This window comes from Microcaecilia unicolor, chromosome 2, assembly GCF_901765095.1.
Source record: "Microcaecilia unicolor chromosome 2, aMicUni1.1, whole genome shotgun sequence".
Lineage (NCBI taxonomy): Eukaryota > Metazoa > Chordata > Amphibia > Gymnophiona > Siphonopidae > Microcaecilia > Microcaecilia unicolor.
Genome location: NC_044032.1, coordinates 594,563,634 through 594,584,135, shown reverse-complemented (window position 1 = coordinate 594,584,135; position 20,502 = coordinate 594,563,634). Strand labels below are relative to the sequence as shown.

At 44.8% G+C, this 20,502-nt stretch overlaps 1 protein-coding gene across 1 annotated transcript in view; it reads right to left on the bottom strand.

Annotated features, from left to right (window-relative positions):
• LOC115462209 (probable ATP-dependent RNA helicase DDX60) overlaps positions 1-20,502 on the bottom strand; it is a 368,606-nt gene that overhangs the window by 81,354 nt on the left and 266,750 nt on the right. Inside the window, exon 31 of the mRNA XM_030192223.1 lies at positions 9,637-9,837. Within this exon, the coding sequence (XP_030048083.1) occupies positions 9,637-9,837 (201 nt within the window). The remainder of the gene's footprint in view (positions 1-9,636; positions 9,838-20,502) is intronic.

Below are 20,502 nucleotides of genomic sequence, written 5' to 3'. Positions count from 1 at the left end.
TCCATCCATACTCAGCAATTCTCTTCTCGCCCCTGCCCCCTCTACCCATCCATGCCCAGCAAGTCTCTCCCCTGCCCCCTCTACCCATCCATGCCCAGCAAGTCTCTCCCCTGCCCCCCTCTACCCATCCATGCAATTCTCTTCCCTGCCCCCTCTACCCATCCATACCCAGCGATTCTCCTCCCTCCCACTCCAAAACATGTCCAACTATGTCCTTCGCCCCCACCTTCCCCTCCGCTATTTAAAGCCCTGCTGCGTGCTGCCCATCTCCAGGCTTCCCCTGCTTGCTTCGGATGATGTTCGTGCCCTTAGTCCCGCCTTCTGACGTCATTCTGACGTCATTTCCTTTTTCCGCAAAGGCGGGACTAAGGGCACGAACATCATCTGAAGCAAGCAGGGGGAGCCTGGAGACGGGCAGCATGCAGCAGGGCTTTAAATAGCGCGCGCTTCAATGGAGGTAATTAAAAAAGACGGATGGGAGCGGGAGGGGAGGGTGGGGGCGAAGGACATCGTTGGACATGTTTCAGAGCGGCAGGGGAGGTAAGCATGGCCTGTGATGGCGCCCTCCTGCCATGCTTACCTCCCGTAATGGAGCCGGCTCGCCCCCAACAACAACCGGCTCGCAAGAGCTGTCAAAATTTAACAAGCAGCTCTTGCGAGCTGGACAGAGCCGGCTCCAGCACACCACTGCTCTTTCCACTACTCACCACTGTCTCATCTCTCCTCTCATCCACTATTTTATCCAAGTCTGTCAATGAAGCTGTCTCTTTCTATAATGCTATTCTTTCCTCTGCACTGGACACTCTCGCTCCATTCCTTGCTCTATAAAGCATACCAAACCCCAGCCTTGGCTCTATATTACTGTGCCTGCTCTGCTGAGTGTCTGTCTAAAATCCCGCACCTATGCCTACTTCATACATTTTAAATTCTTGCTCACTTCCTTCCAGTCTCTAATACTACATTCATTTGGCAAACTATCTTGGCCTTAACCATAGCTGTCTCTTTGCTACACTGAACTCCCTCCTAAAAGTGTCTGCACATCCAATCCCCCCCTCTCTTGATTAATCTTTTCTCCACCAGATCACCTCCATATTCCCTTCCTCCTCTTTATTCTCACAACGTTCCTTCAATCTGTGTGTTATGAAATGCCTAGCACCCTCCTGGTGTTAACCCTCTGGCCACCTAAAGAGTCAGTCCCAGCACTGCTCAGGCACACCTGCACCTGTGCACGTGCTGTACACTGGCATACCCTCCACCCCACCATGCTGGGTTTTCTCTTGCCTCTGAGCGAGTCTCTCACCCACAAGTTACCCCTTGGTAGTTTCTAAGGACACTGAAGCCACAATCTCAGAGGTCGCACAGCTCTTAGAAAACACTCACAGACCCAAAACACAAACCATCAGGATTCTTAGTCAGCCCATGACAAAAGAGCTAATAAACAGGTTTATTATCAGAAAAATGGAACTGTAAACAGTGAAAAAGATTTAACTGGCAAATAACAACAGGTAACTTAACATATTTCGACATTAAGACTAACTACATACTTTATTGCTACCTGAGTAGCACCTGGGGAGTTCACGAAAATTAACTGCTCACAGGTTTTGATCAGGGTCTCAGTGCACAGATGTTTACCCTCCACACTCCCTCTCCGACACTAAAGATTTCCAGCATATTCTGGCTGGATTTTGATCTACAGGGCCAATCAGAGCCCAGAGTTGAGAGGTTTTTGGCCATTAGCAGGACAGGTTGCTTTCCCTCAGGGCTTAAGCTGGACAGAAACAATCACCTCTCCAACAGCTTAAAAGCAGAGGACAGACACCACCTGCTGGCCAAACTAGAGAAATGCATGTCATAAAAATAGAAATACAAATTACGGGCATGAAAATGTCCTGTTTCGCCACACCTCCCACCTTTAAGAGAGACCCCAGACTGCGGCCTCCTCAGACCGCTGGTTGGGTTTTGACAGTCCAGTGTCAGGGTGGTCCTGGCTCTTCCGTACTTGCGAGTCCATCAGCATTGTGTTCATTTCCCTTCCAGTGCTGTATGATGAAGTTATAAATCTGTAGGAACAGGCTCCACTGGAGTAGCTTCCCATTCTCTTCTGAGACTCTTTTAAACCAGACCAATGGATTGTGATCTGTGATGACAGTAAAGTCTTGCCCACACAGATATTATTATTATTATTTTATGATTATTAGCATTTTTATAGCGCTACCAGACGCACGTAGCGCTGAACAACTGACACAGAGAGACAGTCCCTGGTCAATAGAGCTTACAATCTAAAAATACAGACAGACAAGACAATTAAGGGCGAGGGAAGTACTGGGTGAGAAGGAACAAGGGGAGGGCAATTGAGTAGTGGCTAGGAGCCAAAAGCAGTGGTGAAAAGGTGGGTTTTCAGCATAGATTTGAAATCAGGTAGAGATGGAGCTAGACGTACAGGCTCAGGAAGTCTATTCCAGGCATAAGGTGCCGCGAGGGAAAAGGGACAAAGCCTGGAGTTAGCGGTGGAGGAGAAGGGGGAAGACAAGAGAGATTTGACCAGTGAGCGGAGTTCACGGGGAGGAATGTAGGGAGAGATGAGAGTGGAGAGGTAATGGGGGGCTGCAGAATGGATGCATTTAAAGGTCAGTAAGAGAAGTTTGAACTGTATGCGGAGGCGGACAGGGAGCCTGTGAAGTGACTTGAGGAGTGGGCTAGTGTGGGTATAACAATTTTGGCAGAAAATAAGTCATGCTGCAGAATTTTGGACAGACTGGAGAGGAGAGAGATGGCTGAGTGGAAGACCAGTGAGAAGCAAATTGCAATAATCCAAGCAAGAGGTGACAAGGGTTCGGATAAGGGTTCTGGTAGCATATTCAGAAAGGAAGGGGCGAATTTTGCTAATGTTGTAGATATGTTGTAGATATGGTTGCATATGTAGATATGGTTGCAGTTTCTTAAAGGGCCCACACTAAGGCTAAAAATTCTTTTTCAATAGTGGCATATGCTACCCCTCTGTCAAGGAGCTTGCGACTAAGGTACACAATGAGGTACAGTCCCAATGTAATACGTCAAGGAATCAGTCTGTACCACAAATCTTTACTGGTAATTAGGCGCAACTAGTATTGGAGCGGAGGCTAATGCAGTATTTAATTTTTGGAAGGCCACATCACACTCTGGTGACCAGGCAATGATTCAGGACAGTCTCTTTTTAGTCAGGTCAGTCAGGGGCTTGGCTATGGTGCTATGGTGATGTACAAGCTTTCCGTAATACCCTACTATCTCAAGGAAGGCCAACACTTGCTTTTTTGGTTTGGGGGGGTGGGCCAATTTTGTATACCTTCTACCTAAGTTGGCTCAGGCTTTAACTGTCCACCTCCCACTCTGTGCCCTAAATATTGGACGTCTGCCATTCCCATCTGACATTTGCTGGGATTGATGGTCAGGCGAGCCTCTCGAATCTGGTCTAATAATCCATTTAAATGTATCAGGTGGTCATCCCAAATCTGACTGTACATAGCAATGTCATCAAGATGAGCCCTAGCATACTCCTAGTCCATCTAACAGACGATTCATCAAGCACTGCAATGTACCAGGGGCATTTTCATTCCAAAGGCTTCACAGTAAATTCATAAAGGCCAAATAGGGTAATGAATGCTGATCACTCCTGAGCAGCAACTGTTAGGAGTATCTGCCAGTACCCTTGACTAAGATCCATTGTGGTCAGGTACTGGGCCCCAACTAAATGGTCTAGCAATACGTCCATCCAGGACATCAGATAGGTGTCAGATACAGTACATTCATTAAGCCTCCTGTAATGCACACAGAAGCGAGTTGTACCATCTTTCTTAGGAACAAGAACTACAGGAGAAGCCCAGGGACTATAAGACTTCTTTATAACACCTACGGTTAGTATCTCATCAATCTCCTGCTTCATTTGCTTTTCAACCTCAGCAGATATTCAATAGGCACGCTGTTTCAGTGGTTTATGTTCAGCAGTGTCTATATTGTGATTAGTCAAATGAGTAATTTCCAGTTTAGTAGAAAACACATCAGCACACTTTTGCAATACTGCTTCCAGCTGCTCTTTCTGAGTAGGGGTTAATTGCTCTCTCACTACAACTTCTTGGGTAGATCCCTCTGGTAATGTCTCTGCTAGGAGGTCAGGTAGGGGTTCACTAACCTGACACTCTTCTGGTGGGCTGCATACAGCTAGCACCATGGTTGTGCAATCTGCAAAGGCCTTTAACATATATTTACATAAAAGGCACGCTACTATCTATCTTGAGAGTCCATAGATACAAAATAGCTTGTATCATTTAGGTGCCATATGACCTTGTAAGGTCCCGTCCAGTTAGCCTGAAGTTTATTCTGATGTACTGGGACTAAAACAAGTACCTGCTGGCCCTCATGAAATTCTCTATTTTGGGTTTATGATCATACCAGGTCTTTTGCTTAGTCTGGGCTGCCTGCAAGTTATCTCTGACAAAGCCCACAAGGTCTTCTAATCTCTGCTGCATATTAACTACATATTACAGGGGTGTCAAAGGTGTCAATTTTCCCCTCTCAATATTCTCATATTAGGTGTACGGGCCCTCTCACCATCCAGCCATAAAGCAGCTCAAATGGGGAGAACCCAGTAGACTCCTGGGTACTTCTCTATACGTAAACAGTAGGTAGGGCAAGTACTTTTCCCAGTCCTGGTCTCCCGACTTATCTTTAACATATGCTTTAATGTCCCATTAAATCTCTCCACCAACCCATTAGTTTCAGGGTGATATGGGGTGATATGGACAGATTTCACTCCACAGTGTGCCCACAGGTTCTGGATCAGAACAGACATAAACTGTGTCCCTTGGTCTGAGAGCATTTCTTGTGGATATCCTACCCAGGGAAAATATGTCTAGCAGGGCAGTGACAACTTTCTCTGCTTCTATTGAGGATAAGGCTACTGCTTCAGGATATCTAGTAGCAAAATCCACTGTCAGTATATATCTTTTCTCAGTCCGGCTAGGGACAGCTAGAGGCTCAACTATATCCTATATCCCCCAGCTATCCTCTTAAATGGCTCACTGATAATAGGTAAAGGTTTCAGGGGTGCTTGGAGGAGTTCTTGGGGCTTCCCCACTCTCTGGCACGCATCACGGATTCAACAATCGTCAGCTACGTCTAAAGATATTCCTGGCCAATAAAAGTTCTTTGTCAATCTAGTGCGTGTGCGTGTCATCCCCTGATGTCCTACTACTGGAATGTCGTGTGCAATCTGCAGGAGCTGTTCTCTGTATGCTTTGGGTACTATAAGCTATTTGCCTGCTGTCCAGGGCCTGTTATGATCAACGGGATCAATCTCTCTGTAAGCCCCATTTCCATAGGTATAATCTTTACAAGTCTCATCGGTTGGCTGACCAGCCCTCTGCCACAGGGCTTCCAGGTCTGGGTCAGAGCGTTGTGCTTCCTGGAAAGCATGCCTCTGTCCTATATCAGTATTTATGTCTGGAAAGGACTCTGCTGGTGACTCTATCAAATCAGGGTGAACAGTCTGAACAATAGGTGTGTCAGTTAAGTCACTCTGTCCCATACTCACGGTCCTGGTCACATCAGGAACTGGTTCTGCTGGAAGTACTGGAGCGTCTCCTCCTGACGCTTGGTCAGCTGGTTCCATCTGGACTGGCTCAGGACCTGGAACTGGTGTCTATGGGTTCCGTTTGTTGGGCTGCCCATGTCTGACTATGGATCACCATAGCAGAAACTGACTCCTTTATCAAGGGAAATGTTCATTGGACCTATGTCAGTCCCACACAGCATTGGTACCGGCATGTTCATCATTATTCCTACTTCTCTGTATCCAAGCTTGGTACCCCAATTCAGGTATACTCGAGCAATGGGTACAGTTTCTCTGGATCCACTGGCTAACATTGCATCTGCAGTGCACCCTGGAAGAATAGCATCTTCTGCCACCAGATCTGGTCATAATAAAGTCATTCTATAGCCAGTGTCCACAAGCCCATCCTCCTGGGTCTTTTTCATTGTTCCTGGGGTGCTGAAGCGTTGTGGAAACCCATCTGCTTCCTTGCTTGATGAATAACCAGTAACCTTTTGTGTTGTAGCTGCTACATAGGCTTCCTCCATGGGACTAGAGCTACCCACGAAAGCTGCCAACTTCGTTGCAAGAACTGGAATACTCTTTAGTGCAGGCTTGGGGTTATCTGGGCAATACGCTTTGAAATGTCCCGTATGCCCACACTGGTAACAAGGATGTTCATGCCTAAAGTCTTTAGGTTTGGGGGGAACACTGGAGAGTTTGCTGTCTCTGAGATTACAGGAATATTTGTCTTTGGGCCCTGGCTGCCCTTAGATCCCGGCTGTTGCGGATATGGACAGCTTCTCTTTGCCAACCAGGATGGTTAGCCACAAAGATGTCAACCAACTCAGTTGCCTTCTCTGGAGTATAGGGATGGTGATCTTGAACATGTTCCCTCACTTCTGGATGTCAACACTGAAGAAACTGCTCCAGGACCATCAGGTTTTGGCAGTCCTCCAAGGTTTTAACCTCAGCTCCATTGAGTCACCACTGCTGCTGCTGGTATCTTAACTGGATTACAAACTCGCTGTATCATCCACCCCCTCTTGCAAAGTCCAGAACTTTAGTCTATAGGTCTCAGGGGTAATGGCACAATGGTTCAACAAAGCTTTGCGCACCTCCTCAAACTGGGAACACGTGTTCATAGACAGTCCTTGGAATGCCTCAAGTGCTCTGCCAGTGAGTTGCCTCCCAGATAGTGCACCCAGTCTTTCTTGGGAATCTTACTGAGGTGGCAAATTTTCTCAAAGGCAGTTAGATATTCATCAATGTCACCTCGGGTATCATCAAACTGTGCAAACAAGTTGGGCACAATCTGGGTTGTGTATCCTGCCTTGGGCCTCAGCATAGAGGATGGGCTGTACCTTTGGATATAAGCCATTTCCAGCTGGAATTCCCTCTCTTGACTCCGCAATTGGAATTCACACTCCTCAAGCCACAGCCGGTCTTCACATTCCTCTCACCGCTGTTGATCTAGCCACTGTCATCCTACCATGTAGATCTACTGGATTTCAGCTGGCATGGCATCCAACTCTGCCAACAAGGAGTCTAGTATCCCCCCAGGAGAACTCTGCACAGGCCAGTACTGCAGCTCCTCCTCGCTGAGGTCATCTGGTTGCTCTTGTGTTAGGTGAGGCATCTCCGCTGTCTGACGGCCGCTGCCAGTCACAATCAGCATGCTGCTAATCTCCTAACACTAACAAAAAAAACTGAATGGGGAAGGGACCCTGTTACTGCTGCACTCGTTCACTGTGCTCTGTGTCTGGAGGTTACAGATTAAAAAACTCTGAACCACTCCATGGATGATGACCCTCACACCACATCATGCACTGCGCCTGAAAATCCTACCACGCTGCCACCACAAAAGAGGACAAGGTCTGTCATGAAACACCTAGAACCCACCTGGGGTTATCCCTATGGGCACGCTGGCATATCCTCCACCCCACCACACTGGATTTTCTCTCACCTCTGGGTGAGTCTGCCACCTGTAGCGAGTCTCCCACCTGCAAGTTATCCCCTCGGTGGTTTCTAAGAACACTGGGGCCACAATCCCAGAGGTCCCACAGCTCTTAAAAAACACCCACAGACCCAAAACACAAACCATCAGGATTCTTAGTCAGTCCAGGACAACAGAGCTAATAAACTAACAGGCTTATTATCAGAAAAATGGAACAGTAAACAGTGAAAAAGATTTAACTGGCAAACAATCACAGGTAACTTAACAGATTTCAACATTAAGACTGACTACCTGATTTATTACTACCTGGGGAGTTCAGGAAAATTAACTGCTCACAGGTTTTGAACAGGATCTAGTGCAGAGATGTGTACCCTCTGCAATCCCTCTCTGACACTAACAATTTCCAGCATTTTTTTTTGTTACATTTGTACCCTGCACTTTCCCACTCATGGCAGGCTCAATGTGGCTTACATATTGTATACAGGTACTTAGTTGTACCTGGGGCAATGGAGGGTTAAGTGACTTGCCCAGAATCACAAGGAGCTGCCTGTGCCTGAAGTGGGAATTGAACTCCGTTCCTCAGGACCAAAGTCCACCACCGTAACCACTAGGCCACTCCTCCACACCATATCCTGGCTGGATTTTGAACTTCAGGGCCAATCAGAGCCCAGAGCATAAACCTGAGGGGTTTTGCCCAATAGCAGTGCAGGTTGCTTTCCCTCAGGGCTTAAACTGGAAAGAAACAGTCACCTCTGCAACAGCTTAAAAGCAGAGAACATACACCACCTGCTGGCCAAATTTGAGAAATGCATGTCATAAAAATAGAAATACAAATTACAGGCATGAAAATCCACTGTTTCGAAACACAATGCCAGCCTTTCTTCCTCTTATAAAATTACTAAAGAGCAAACGCACATCTTTCCTCCTCCACACCCACTGCCTGGTCCTCTGATTCCATTCTCACCCATTTATTGAGCGCTATCTCCCCTACTGCCATTCTTTCTATCATATCCTCAGTCTTTCACTTTTCATTGCAACTGTTCCTAATGCCTTCAAAACTGTTGTTGTTACACCACTCCTGAAGAAATCGTCACTGCTCATCCAACTATCATTCCATTTCTCTTGTACCTTTTTTATCCAAGTTATTTGAATCTGCCATTCACCAGTATTGTCTTCATTTTCTTTCAACTCAAGCTATTTTTGATCCATTTCTATCTGGCTTTTACCCTCTGTATTCAACAAAAACAGCCCTTGTCAAAGTCTCCAATGACCTGTTCCTGGCCATATTGCCATACTTCTTTACCTAACTGCTGCTTTTGACACTATTGATCACCACCTACTCCTTGACACGTTGTCCTCACCTGAATTTTGGAGCTCTGTTCTGTCTTGGTTTTCATCTTATCTTTCCCACTGCACTTTAGTGTATGCTCTGGTGGATTCTACTTCACTGCTATCCCACTACCAGCTGGTGTACTTCAGAGCTTTGACTTGGGACCTCTTCTCTCTACATATTTATTCCCTTGGTGCTCTGATCTCCTCCCATGGTTTTCAGTACCATTTTTACGCTGATGAATCCAAGATCTACCTCTTCACACCAAAAATTTCACTAGGAATCTAGGCCCAAGTCTCAATCTGCTTGTCTGACATTGCTGCCTGCATGTCTTCCCACCATCTGAAACTGAACATAGCCAAGACTGAACTTCTTATCTTTTCCCCTAAACCCAGCTCTCTGCTTTCCCCATTCTCTATTTCTGTGGATAACGCTCTATTCTCCCTCTCACCTCAGCTCATAACCTTGGGCTCATCTTTGAATCTTCTCTCTTCCTGTAAACATATCTAACAGACTGCTAAAACCTTTGATTTATTTTTCTATAATATCATCCAAATTCATCCCTTCTTTTCAGAGCACATCCTTATCTACACTCTTATCACCTCACACTTAGATTACTGCAACTTGCTTCTCACAGGTCTGTATCTTGTGGTAACCTTTAGCACCATTTATACTATGTTTAATTTCTAGTAGTTTAGAGAAAAAAACAATGCATTTAATATTTCACTCAAAAATAATGAAAGAATGTATAGATTACAGAAGATCAGACATCCAAATGAAACATACCTTTGCCTTGGCATCCTCTTTATCATCCGCTTTTGCAGTCAGTACCATAAGTCGCAGCACCAGGCTGATACTCAAAGGGAACTGACCTTTCAGTTCAGGTACATTGGCTTTAATGAGCCTTTCTACCTTGGGTAGTGGAATATCATAGAAAAACACATTGCCTGTCATGTCTTGACCACGTCTTCCAGCACGTCCAGACATCTGAAAGAGAATATAGAATTTATAAATTTTCCTTTTTTTTGTATGAGTAGAATGAAAATTTATTACAAAAATATTTCATTAACCTTGCAGATTCTGAGTTGAAAATAAATTAACATCTGCATTTAAGGACAATGCCATAAAAAAAACCTCAAAGTACTAAAATATAGTTAACATGCAGACATAACACAATACAGAAAAGAGTTGGGAGATTATAATGGGGATTTGTATTAATTATGCTTGCTGTTAAAGTGTGGGCTTTGGAAAGGACTGTAATTTTTATGTCATTATTTTAGCTTTGTTATACAGTCTATCCAACATGCTGATTCCATACTCCCCATGGAGAATGCTCCACTCCTCTCTAATCTTGTTTATCTTGTTGGGCAGACTGGATGGACTGTTCAGGTCTTTATCTGCCGTCATTTACTATGTTACTATCCTGCTTATTTTCGAACGAGAAGGCCAGCCATCTTCTGACACAAATCAGGAGATGGCCGGCCATCTCCTGAACCCGGCCAAATCGGTATAATGGAAAGCCGATTTTGGCCGGCTTCAACTGCATTCCGTCATAGCGCTGGCCAAAGTTAAAGGGGGCGTTTTGGCAGGGTACAGAAGGCGGGACGGGGGTGTGGTCACCAGATGGCCGGCTTCGGACGATAATGGAAAAAAGAAGGCCGGCTCTGACAAGCACTTCACCGGCTTCACTTAGTCCATTTATTTTTAGGACCAAGTCTCAAAAAAGTGCCCCAACTGACCAGGTGACCACCAGAGGGAATAGGGGATCACCTCCCCTTACTCCCCCAGTGGTTACCAACCCCCTCCCACCCCCCCACCCCCAATGTTTTTTTTAACATTTATTGCCAGCCTCTATGCCAGCCTCAAATGTTATACCCAGCAGTATGCAGGTCTCTGGAGCAGTTTTTAGTGGGTGCAGTGCACTTCAGGCAGGTGGACCCAGGCCCATCCCCCTCCCCCACCTGTTACACTTGTGGTGGTAAACTGGAGCCCTCCAAACCCCCAAAACCCACTGTACCCACATGTAAGGTACCCCCCTTCATCCCTAAGGGCTATGGTAGTGGTGTAGAGTTGTGGGAAGTGGGTTTGGGGGGGGGTTGGGGGGCTCAGCACCCAAGGGCAAAGGAGGTATGCACCTGGGAGCAATTTTTGAAGTCCACTGCAGTGCCCACTAGGGTGCCCAGTTGGTGTTCTGGCATGTCAGGGGGACCAGTGCACTACAAATGCTGGCCCCTCCCATGACCAAATGCCTTGGATTTGGCCGGGTTTGAGATGGCAGACATTGGTTTCCATTATCGCTGAAAACCGATGCCGGCCATCTCAAACCCGGCCATCTCTGACATTTGGCCGGCCCCAACCGTATTATCGAAACAAAAGATGGTCGGCCATCTTTTTCAATAATACGGTTCGGGACCGCTGTTTGTGGCGCAGGCCATATAGATGGCCGGCACCGTTTGATTATGCCCCTCTATGTAATCAATCTCTTAACTATCCCATCCCTTCCTTAGAGTCCTTTTGTAGTACACCAGGGGCACCTCTTTTAGTATATTTAATCCTATGTTTTAGAAGAACCTCCCACTGGATATTTGAACTGAATCTATCTATAGAAGATTCAAAGCATCTCTGAATACCTATTTTTTTACTCACATTTTTACCTAAACATGACTTTTCACTTCTCTCTGCTCCTTCCTTAAACCCAGTTTTGCTGGTGGCAGCATTACAGCTTGGGTCTCCCCCCACCATCTCCTTTATTCCTTATATCTCCTTATTATTAGGTGCTGTGCCTTATAACATTAGGTCTCATTTTTCTTTTCCTTCTGTGGTTTGTCTGTCCCTGACCCCTCACCCCAGTCTTTGTTTATGGGGGCTTGTCGCTCTGTGTTTTCCTTTGTTCAGACTATATAAACTGCTTAGATATCTTTGAATGATTTGTTGAATATCAAATAAACAAAAGCATGCTGTATTTGATTATTTCTTTATTAATAATTTTAGTATCTCATATGAAAATGAGGACTGTGAGACATTTAGTTAAAATTCAATACAAAAAAAATCCCACATATCAAAATGAATTAATGATACAGCCACACTATAGTAGAAGTGAAATTTAGGTCAGTGTTTCCCAAGTCGGTCTTGGAGTACCCCCTTGCCAGTCATATTTTCAGAATATCCACAATGAATATGCATGATACTGATTTGCATACATTGCCTCCATTATATGCAAATTGACCAACTTGGGAAACATTGATCTAGGAAATACGTCAATAAATACCTTTGAGGTAAGCAAAAGCCTTAGAATTCAAACCGCTCATTCCAATTTAGTAGTACTACATTTCATTTGATGTCTGGTCTATATTCTATAAATTCTTTTATTCAATCATTGGCTTAAAAAAACCTCCTCTGGGTTTATCCGTAATATATACAATTCTTTTACTCAAATTATGTAAAAACTCTTGTACAGTTCTCTTATTTAGATTATGCCAAAACGTTTTATAGATTATGCAATGCTTATCATTTCTGCTGGCCGTTAATTCAGCCTGACACGGCCAGCAGAAACTACAGGCATTGAAGACTGTGAGTCTGTGCAAAAATAAAAGTTACGAGAATCCCTGACACAGTGGCTTGGAGTGCTGCGAAATGCAGGCTGCATCAGAAAGGTTGAATTAGCGGCTCCTTCAGTTAAGTTGACTTGATTTATAAAGAGTTTCTGCATAATCTAGAAAAAGTCTTTGCACAATCTAAATAAGAGAACTGTACAAGAGATTTTGCATAATTTGAGTAAAATAATTATATATTACAGATAAACCCAGGGGAACACAAAAATATGGCCACTTGGAACGCATAAAAATTCCCCCTTTTTTAAGCATTTTTGAGTCTTTTAAGTAGCATTTTTTTAAATGAGCAGTTCCAGGTGGGGTGAGGTTCCTCTAGTGATATATATAATCAGTTCCTCCTGCCTAGTTAAATTATTCTCAATATCTACCCTGTTATTTTTAAGTAATATGCTAAACCCTTTTCATGATTTAAAGTATGATGTCTTTATGTTCCTTAGTATGCATGAGGTTTCAGAAAGAACTAGAGCAGCACAACAGACTGGTTGATATGAATATTAAATTTCTTACAAGGGTAAGTTCTTTTGAATTTTGTCCACTTTAAAAATTCTTGCGGACTGCTCTCAGTTCCAAGTGGGTTTACATGTAATTCTATCTTTGGCACAAACCAGAGTACTTGTGTATGAAGACCTCCAAGATGGGTTCCCCAAACAAGGTGTTAGACATTTGCAATTATGATTAATTGATACTAAGGTACTACGGGATTGCCCTTCATACTTTCTGGGGGACTATGATTCTGTGCCTGCAGAACTCTGTACATAATTTATGAGAGTGAAGAATCATGCACAATATCAACAATGGGAACTTTCAAGGTTGAAGAGTAGAGATGTATGCATTGACATATACATATTGTACAGAGGTAACAGGAACACATTTGGTGAGGGAGGCAAAGACTTCACCATTACCAAACAGGATAGAGGAAATTGGGAACTGAGACCTTGCACTAGAATCTGGGAGATCTCCTGGCCTTTTAGCTGAGAGGGGAGGAGTCCCTTCAGACTCAGCAAGCCTAAGTGCAAGCTATATGCTGTAGGAGCTGGAATCATAAAAACCTAGGGGCCCTTTTACTAAGCCGCATAGGCGCATGTCAATTTGGAGTTACCGCATGGCCCTTGCAGTAATTTCATTTTTGACATGCGTCCACTATGGGCACCAGAAAATACATTTTATTTTCTGGCGCTCAGCAGATGATTACCACACGGTTAATGCGCGAGACCTTACCACTAAGTCAATGGCTGGCGGTAAAGTCTCAGACCCAAAATGGACGCATGCCAATTTCTATTTTGCCACACATCCATTTTCAGCAAAAATCTTAAAAAGAGGACTTTTTTACAGGCGTGCTGAAAAATTGGATCTGTGCATGCCCAAAACACACATCTATAGAAGCACAGCCCATTTTTCAGCAAACCTTAGTAAAAGGGACCCGTGGAGGGGCAAAATCGAAAGTGGGTGCCCATCTCCGTGGGCAGCCATGCGAAGGGGCTGGACAAACCGCATTTTCGAAAAAAGATGGGCGCCCATCTTTTTTTCGATAATACGAGTTGTGCAGGGCAAATGCCTAGGATTTGGGCGTTTTTGAGCTGGGCGCTATCGGTTTTCAGCAATAATGGAAACCGAAGGCGCCCAGCTCAAAAACAAACAAATCCAAGGAACTGGGTCGTGGGAGGGGCCAGGATTCGTAGTGCACTGGTCCCCCTCACATGCCAGGACACCAACTGGGCACCCTAGGGGGCACTTTTACAAATTAAAAAAAAAATTAAAATAGCTCTTAGGTGCACAGCACCCTTCCCTTATGTGCTGAGCCCCCCAAATCCCCCCAAAACCCATTGCCCACAAGTCTACACCATTACCATGGCCCTAAGGGGTGCAGGGTGGGCACCTACATGTGAGTACAGTGGGTTTTAGGGGGTTTTGGAGGGCTCAACATTAACCAGCACAAGTGGAACAGGTAGGGGGGGATGGGCCTGGGTCCGCCTGCCTGACGTCCACTGCACCCACTAACAACTGCTCCAGGGACCTGCATACTGCTGTCAGGGAGCTGGGTATGACATTTGAGGCTCGCATACAGGCTGTCAAAAAAAGTTTTTAAAGTTCTTTTTTTGTGGTGGGAGGGGGTTAGTGACCACTGAGGGAGTCAGGGGAGGTCATCCCTGATTCCCTCCGGTGGTCATCTGGCCAGTTGGGGCACTTTTTTGGGACGGGTCGTGAAAAAAAAGGGTCCAGCAAAAGCGACCCAAATTCTCGCTTCTGCCGCCCTTTTTTTTCGATTATCGGCCGAAGGCGCCCATCTCTCCTTGGCCGATAAACACGCCCCAGTCCAGCATTCACCACGCCTCTGACACGCCCCCGTCAACTTTGTTCGTTCCCGCGACAGAGTGCAGTTGAAGACACCCAAAATCGGCTTTCGATTATACTGATTTGGGCGCCTTTGCAAGATGGGCGCCCATCACTTTTGAAAATAAGGCCGCTAGACTCACAAAAGATCCTACTTCCCAAAAAGCTGTGGACCTAACAAGGAGGCAACCCTTTGGGACTGAGACTTGGAGAAAAGACGGTAGAAGGGAGATATGATAGAGGTCTATAAAATAATGAGTGGAGTGGAACGGGTAGATGTGAATCGTTTGTTTACTCTTTCCAAAAATACTAGGACTAGGGGGCACGCGATGAAGCTACAAAGTAGTAAATTTAAAACGAATTGGAGAAACGTTTTCTTCACTCAACGTGTAATTAAACTCTGGAATTCGTTGCCAGAGAATGTGGTAAACGTGGCTAGTTTAGCGGGGTTTCCTAAAGGAAAAGTCCATAGACCATTATTAAATTGACTTGGGAAAAATCCACTGCTTATTTCTGGGTTAAGCAGCATAAAATGTATTGAACTTTTTTGGGATCTTGGCAGGTATTTGTGACCTGGATTAGCCACTGTTGGGCTTGCTGAATCTTTGGTCTGGCCCAGTGTGGCAACACTTATGTACTTATCACAAAAAGGAAGGATATGTCCATTTGAAGGGGGAGAGCCAGTAGAAGACAGTGCAGAGGCAGCAGATGGCCCCTGACATACGACCCCTGGCAGCATCGGTGGCACAGTGGGTGGCCCAGCAGAGGTGGAAGATGGCCCCTGGCAGCACAGGTGGTACTGCAGGGTCCAGTGGCAGATATGATGGTGATGCAGTCCTCTTCAGGTGGGAGGGAGGGCCATCAGTGGTGAGGTGACAGAACAGTGCCCCGCCCAGCTGATGCGATGATCAAGCCTCAGAGAAGGAAAGGTGGAGCTTAAGGAGGTTGAAATGGACCAGGCCAGGTACCACAGACCTTCCTGGAACTTCCACCAGCCACCGATCCACTTGTACTACAACCTAAGTGTGAGATTTGGGAAATGGTGGGAAAGGAGAAGTGGAAAGGACAACTACTGATGGGATATGGGGGTGATATTACTATTCCTTGTTTAGTTGGTAATGCTGTGCTGGGATAAGTACCACAATTTATCTATACTATTAACTGATATGTTACAGAAACAAATGATATGAAGTATGCTTGTTCCTTTGTAATATTATGTTCATACACCCTGATATTCAAAACTATTTAACCGACTGGGAACGGCACCTGGCTGGTTAAATGGCACTTAACTGGGTAACCAGCGACATTCAACAGGGGATAACCGAATGTGGAACATGAGGGAGACCCCATCTTGTTTTGGGGAGCAGCGAAAGCGGTGTTGCGGGGGGAAATCATTAGTTACTCACACCATATTAAGAAAGCTAGGGATAGAGATATTTTGAGACTGAGCTCTCAGTTAAACCGGGATCGGAAGCAATTTGGATTAACACATGTGGAGGCTCATAAACAATGGATGTTAGAACTGCAGGTGTCTTTAAATGAACTTTTACACAGCCGGGCCTTGAAGTCTCAGGTATATTACCATTATCAGTTACATCCCTATGGTAATAAAGCAAGAGGTTTGATGGCAAGGCTTTTTCGATCTAAAGGGCATGACCGCAGAGTTCTTGTACTTAGCGATGGTAAAGGAGGAAGGTTGTGGTCAGATGAAGAGATCTGTGAGGCCTTTCGGGGTTATTATAGTTCTCTTTACTCTGCTTCGCAGGACGAGGGCCTTCCTGGTCAGTTGTATTTGGAAAATTTAAACTTACCTTCTCTCTTGCAGTCGGCTTTTGCCTGCCTTAATGTGCCAGTTCAGGAAGACAAGGTGGCCTTGAACATAACTAGGAGTCCTTTGCAAAAAACCCCTGGTCCTGACAGCTTTAGAGTGGAATTTTATAAGTTAATGGGTTCGGAAATTATAGCTCCGATCACGAAGTGATTGAATAAAATGGTGGATTTAGAACGAATACCAGCTACCCTTGCAGCGGTGCAAATTATAGCTCTACTTAAACCCGGGAAGGACCCGGTGGAGTTGGCCTCCTATAGGCTCATATCTTTGTTAAATTATGAGGCGAAAGTGCTGGCCAAGATAATGGCCAATAGACTGGGGCACTATTTACCTAGTTTAGTGCACGACTCAAGTTGGTTTTGTAGGTGGTTGATCAGTGGTGAAAAATCCGAGACGTATTATGGCATCTCTAGAGTTGAGCCATCAGCGACACCAACAAGCGTTACTGATTAGCTTGATGCAGAAAAAGCCTTAGATCGGGTAAATTGGGACTTTCTTTTTGCCACACTGAACACGTATGGGTTTGCAGGACGGTTTGTTTCAGCGGTCAAAGCTTGTACTCTAATCCTGCTGCCAAGATTCGGGTTAACGGACTGGAATCTGAAAGTTTCTCAATACAGAGAGGAACAAGGCAGGGGTGTCCTTTGTCACCACTTCTTTTTGTACTGACTTTCAACCCCTTGGTGCAAGATATTTTGGAGAACCCCCTGATTCAGGGAGTTCAATTAGGCCAGTACTGTTTCAAAATTGCTGCTTATGCTGATGACCTTTTAGTACATCTGACAAGCCTGCAGGCCTGTCTTCAGGTGAATATAGAGAATATGGTGATTATGCGGGTATGAGGCTGAATTTGGAGAAATCGGAAGCTTTGGCTTCATCTGCTTAATTGCGTGTAGATTGGGGACCTGGTTTTCCCTTGTGGTGGGCTGATAACTCCTTGAAATATCTTGGTATTCAGTTGGCTATGGATGTGTTAGCATTGTACCCACTTAACATTTCGGTGTTACTTGATGCCACTAGGGAAAGTTTGGATGAGTGGATGTCTCTTCCTTTATCGTTGATAGGCAGGATCAATTTGATAAAAATGGTCTTATTTCCTAGGTGGCTGTATGTCCTGCAAACATTACCTTTGAGAATTAGACAGCCAGATTTAAAAAGACTAAAAAGGATGTTTAGTCGTTTTTGTTGCGCGGGTAAAAACCCCCAACTTAGACAGGCTTTGCTGTTGAGCAGTGGGAATCAGGGAGGAATGGGGTTTCCTAATTTGCAAACGCATAATCAGGCTTGCCTCTTGAGGCATCTAGGTAATTGGCTTACCCAGTCTCATAAATATACACCTATAGATTTGGAGAGGGCATACTATGCCCCTTACGAGTTATTTTCACTGTTACATCTGAGAAGTTCCGAGAGAAGAGGACATTTCTCTGGTAAGTGAACGCTATTTTGCTTTGTGCTTTGGAACTTAAAGATTGGGGTTTAAAGGAGGAATTGTAGGTTAGTGTTAGGCAAAATAAAAATATAAAAAGCAAATTTTATCAACTAATCTCCATAGTCTTTTCCACTTAGTTTTAGAAACTTTGTACCACAGCATTAACAGATAGAATCTAACAGGCACTGCAGGATCTAGTTTAGTCTTCCCACCCCCTAGGACAACTCTTCATTTATAGTCAGCTATTGTAATTAGGGTAACAAGCAAGGAGTGCTCTTACAGAGTTTTAAATACATTTCATTACCATCTAAGAAGGAAACACTAACTAAATCATATAATATACTATATAAACTAAAAGACACTTTTATAATAGGCTAATATCCTTAATACTGTAGCAAGTTTTAAATTATTGAAAAACTCAAAAACACTAAGATGGAGTCAGCAGTCCAGCAGCGAGAGGGGTGCTATCCAGTCTTTTGCACTGAGTGTCACATGTATGATTACCTCCCAGTTGGTGAGATGTCACATGTGTGTGCCCGATGCAAAGAGCTCCTAGCTCTCAGGGAACGTGTCCGTTCTCTTGAGGCTAGAGTAGCAAACTTGGTGGAGCTGAGGGAGACAGAGAGGTACATAGAGGAGACCTACAGGGATGTTGTAGAGAAGTCCCAACTCCAGTCTGGTAGCCCTTGTGCTACCTTGGAGGAGGGAGGTCTCCTAGAAGGAGCGCATCACCCTGGTGAAGTAGGAAGTACTCCTGTAGCCAGGACCTGCGCACCAAGGATATGTCTCCAAGTGCTGCCCGGGAGGGAAAGGTTAGAACAGCTGTTGTAGTTGGTGATTCGATCATTAGGCATATAGATAGCTGGGTGGCTGGTGTATGTGAGGATCGCCTGGTGACTTGCCTGCCTGGTGCGAAGGTGGTGGACCTCACGCGTCACCTAGATAGGATTTTAGATAGTGCTGGGGAGGAGTCGGCTGTCTTGGTGCATGTGGGTGCCAATGACATAGGAAAATGTGGGAGAGAGGTTCTGGAAGCCAAATTTAGGCTCTTAGGTACAAAGCTCAAATCCAGATCCTCTAAGGTAGCATTTTCTGAAATGCTACTCGTTTCACGCGCAGGGCCCAAGAGACAGGCAGAGCTCCGGAGTCTCAATGCGTGGATGAGACAATGGTGCAGGGAGGAGGGTTTTAGATTTGTTAGGAACTGGGCAACATTCTGGGGAAGGGGGAGCCTATTCCGAAAGGATGGGCTCCACCTTAACCAGGGTGGGACCAGGTTGCTGGCATCGGCATTTAAAAAGGAGATAGAGCAGCTTTTAAACTAGAAATGGGGGGAAGGCCGACAGTCGCTCAAAAGCGCATGGTTCGGGATAAGGTATCTTTCAAAGATATCACCAAAGATATCACCAAAGATAGGGTATCCTAATAGTGATGTTGCAAAAGAGACCGTAGTAGATCAGGTGTACAGCGCTGCGTAACCCTAGTAGCGCTTTAGAAATGTTTAGTAGTAGTAGTAGTAGTAGTAAATAAAAATAAAAATCAGACAAAAGATTAGTACTGTCAAGAACTAAGCATGATGTTAATAGGAGCAACAAACACAGTTTGAAATGTCTATATGCGAATGCCAGGAGCACAAGAAATAAGATGGGAGAGTTAGAATATATTGCACTAAATGAAAAATTAGATATAATAGGCATCTCTGAGACCTGGTGGAAGGAGGCTAACCAGTGGGACACTGTCATATCGGGGTACAAATTATATCGTAGTGATAGGTGGATCGAATTGGTGGAGGGGTGGCATTGTATATTAACGAGAGCCTTGAATCAAATAGATTGAAAATTCTGCAGGAAACAAAACCAGGGCCGTGCCAAGGGTCTCTGGTGCCCCCCTGCAGACTATTAGTTGGCGCCCCCCCCCCCCCTGGTTTGGCCCAAGAGACAATTTCCTAAGGTCTTCCTGCAATTTTTTACAATCCACATGCATTTTAACAGATTTGAATTTTGTGTCATCTGCAAATGTAATTTCCTCACTCATCATTCCCATTTGCAGATCAGTACAATATAGCACCGGTCCCTTTACAGATCTAGAATAACACAGCTTTAGAATTTCAACAGGACATTTAAATGAACTTTAGTTGGTGCCAGTCAAGTTAGTATTAAGGTGTAAAAGTACCTACATTCAAAAGAGCCTGATTATAGCAGGGTGCCTATGTGGAAAGTTAAAAAAAAAGGTTCATATTTTATTTTAATTTTCTAAAAGCCAGTTTCTCATACATCTGCACACAGCTACTGAAAACAGATCTTTTCAAGAAGGCATACCATAATCATCCATCTTAAACACTAAATAATAACATTACACAGATCTATGATCCCTCCCCATCTTCAAATCCTTGCTTAAAGCCCACCTCTTCAATGTCGCTTTCGGCACCTAACCATTGGACTAACCAGGAA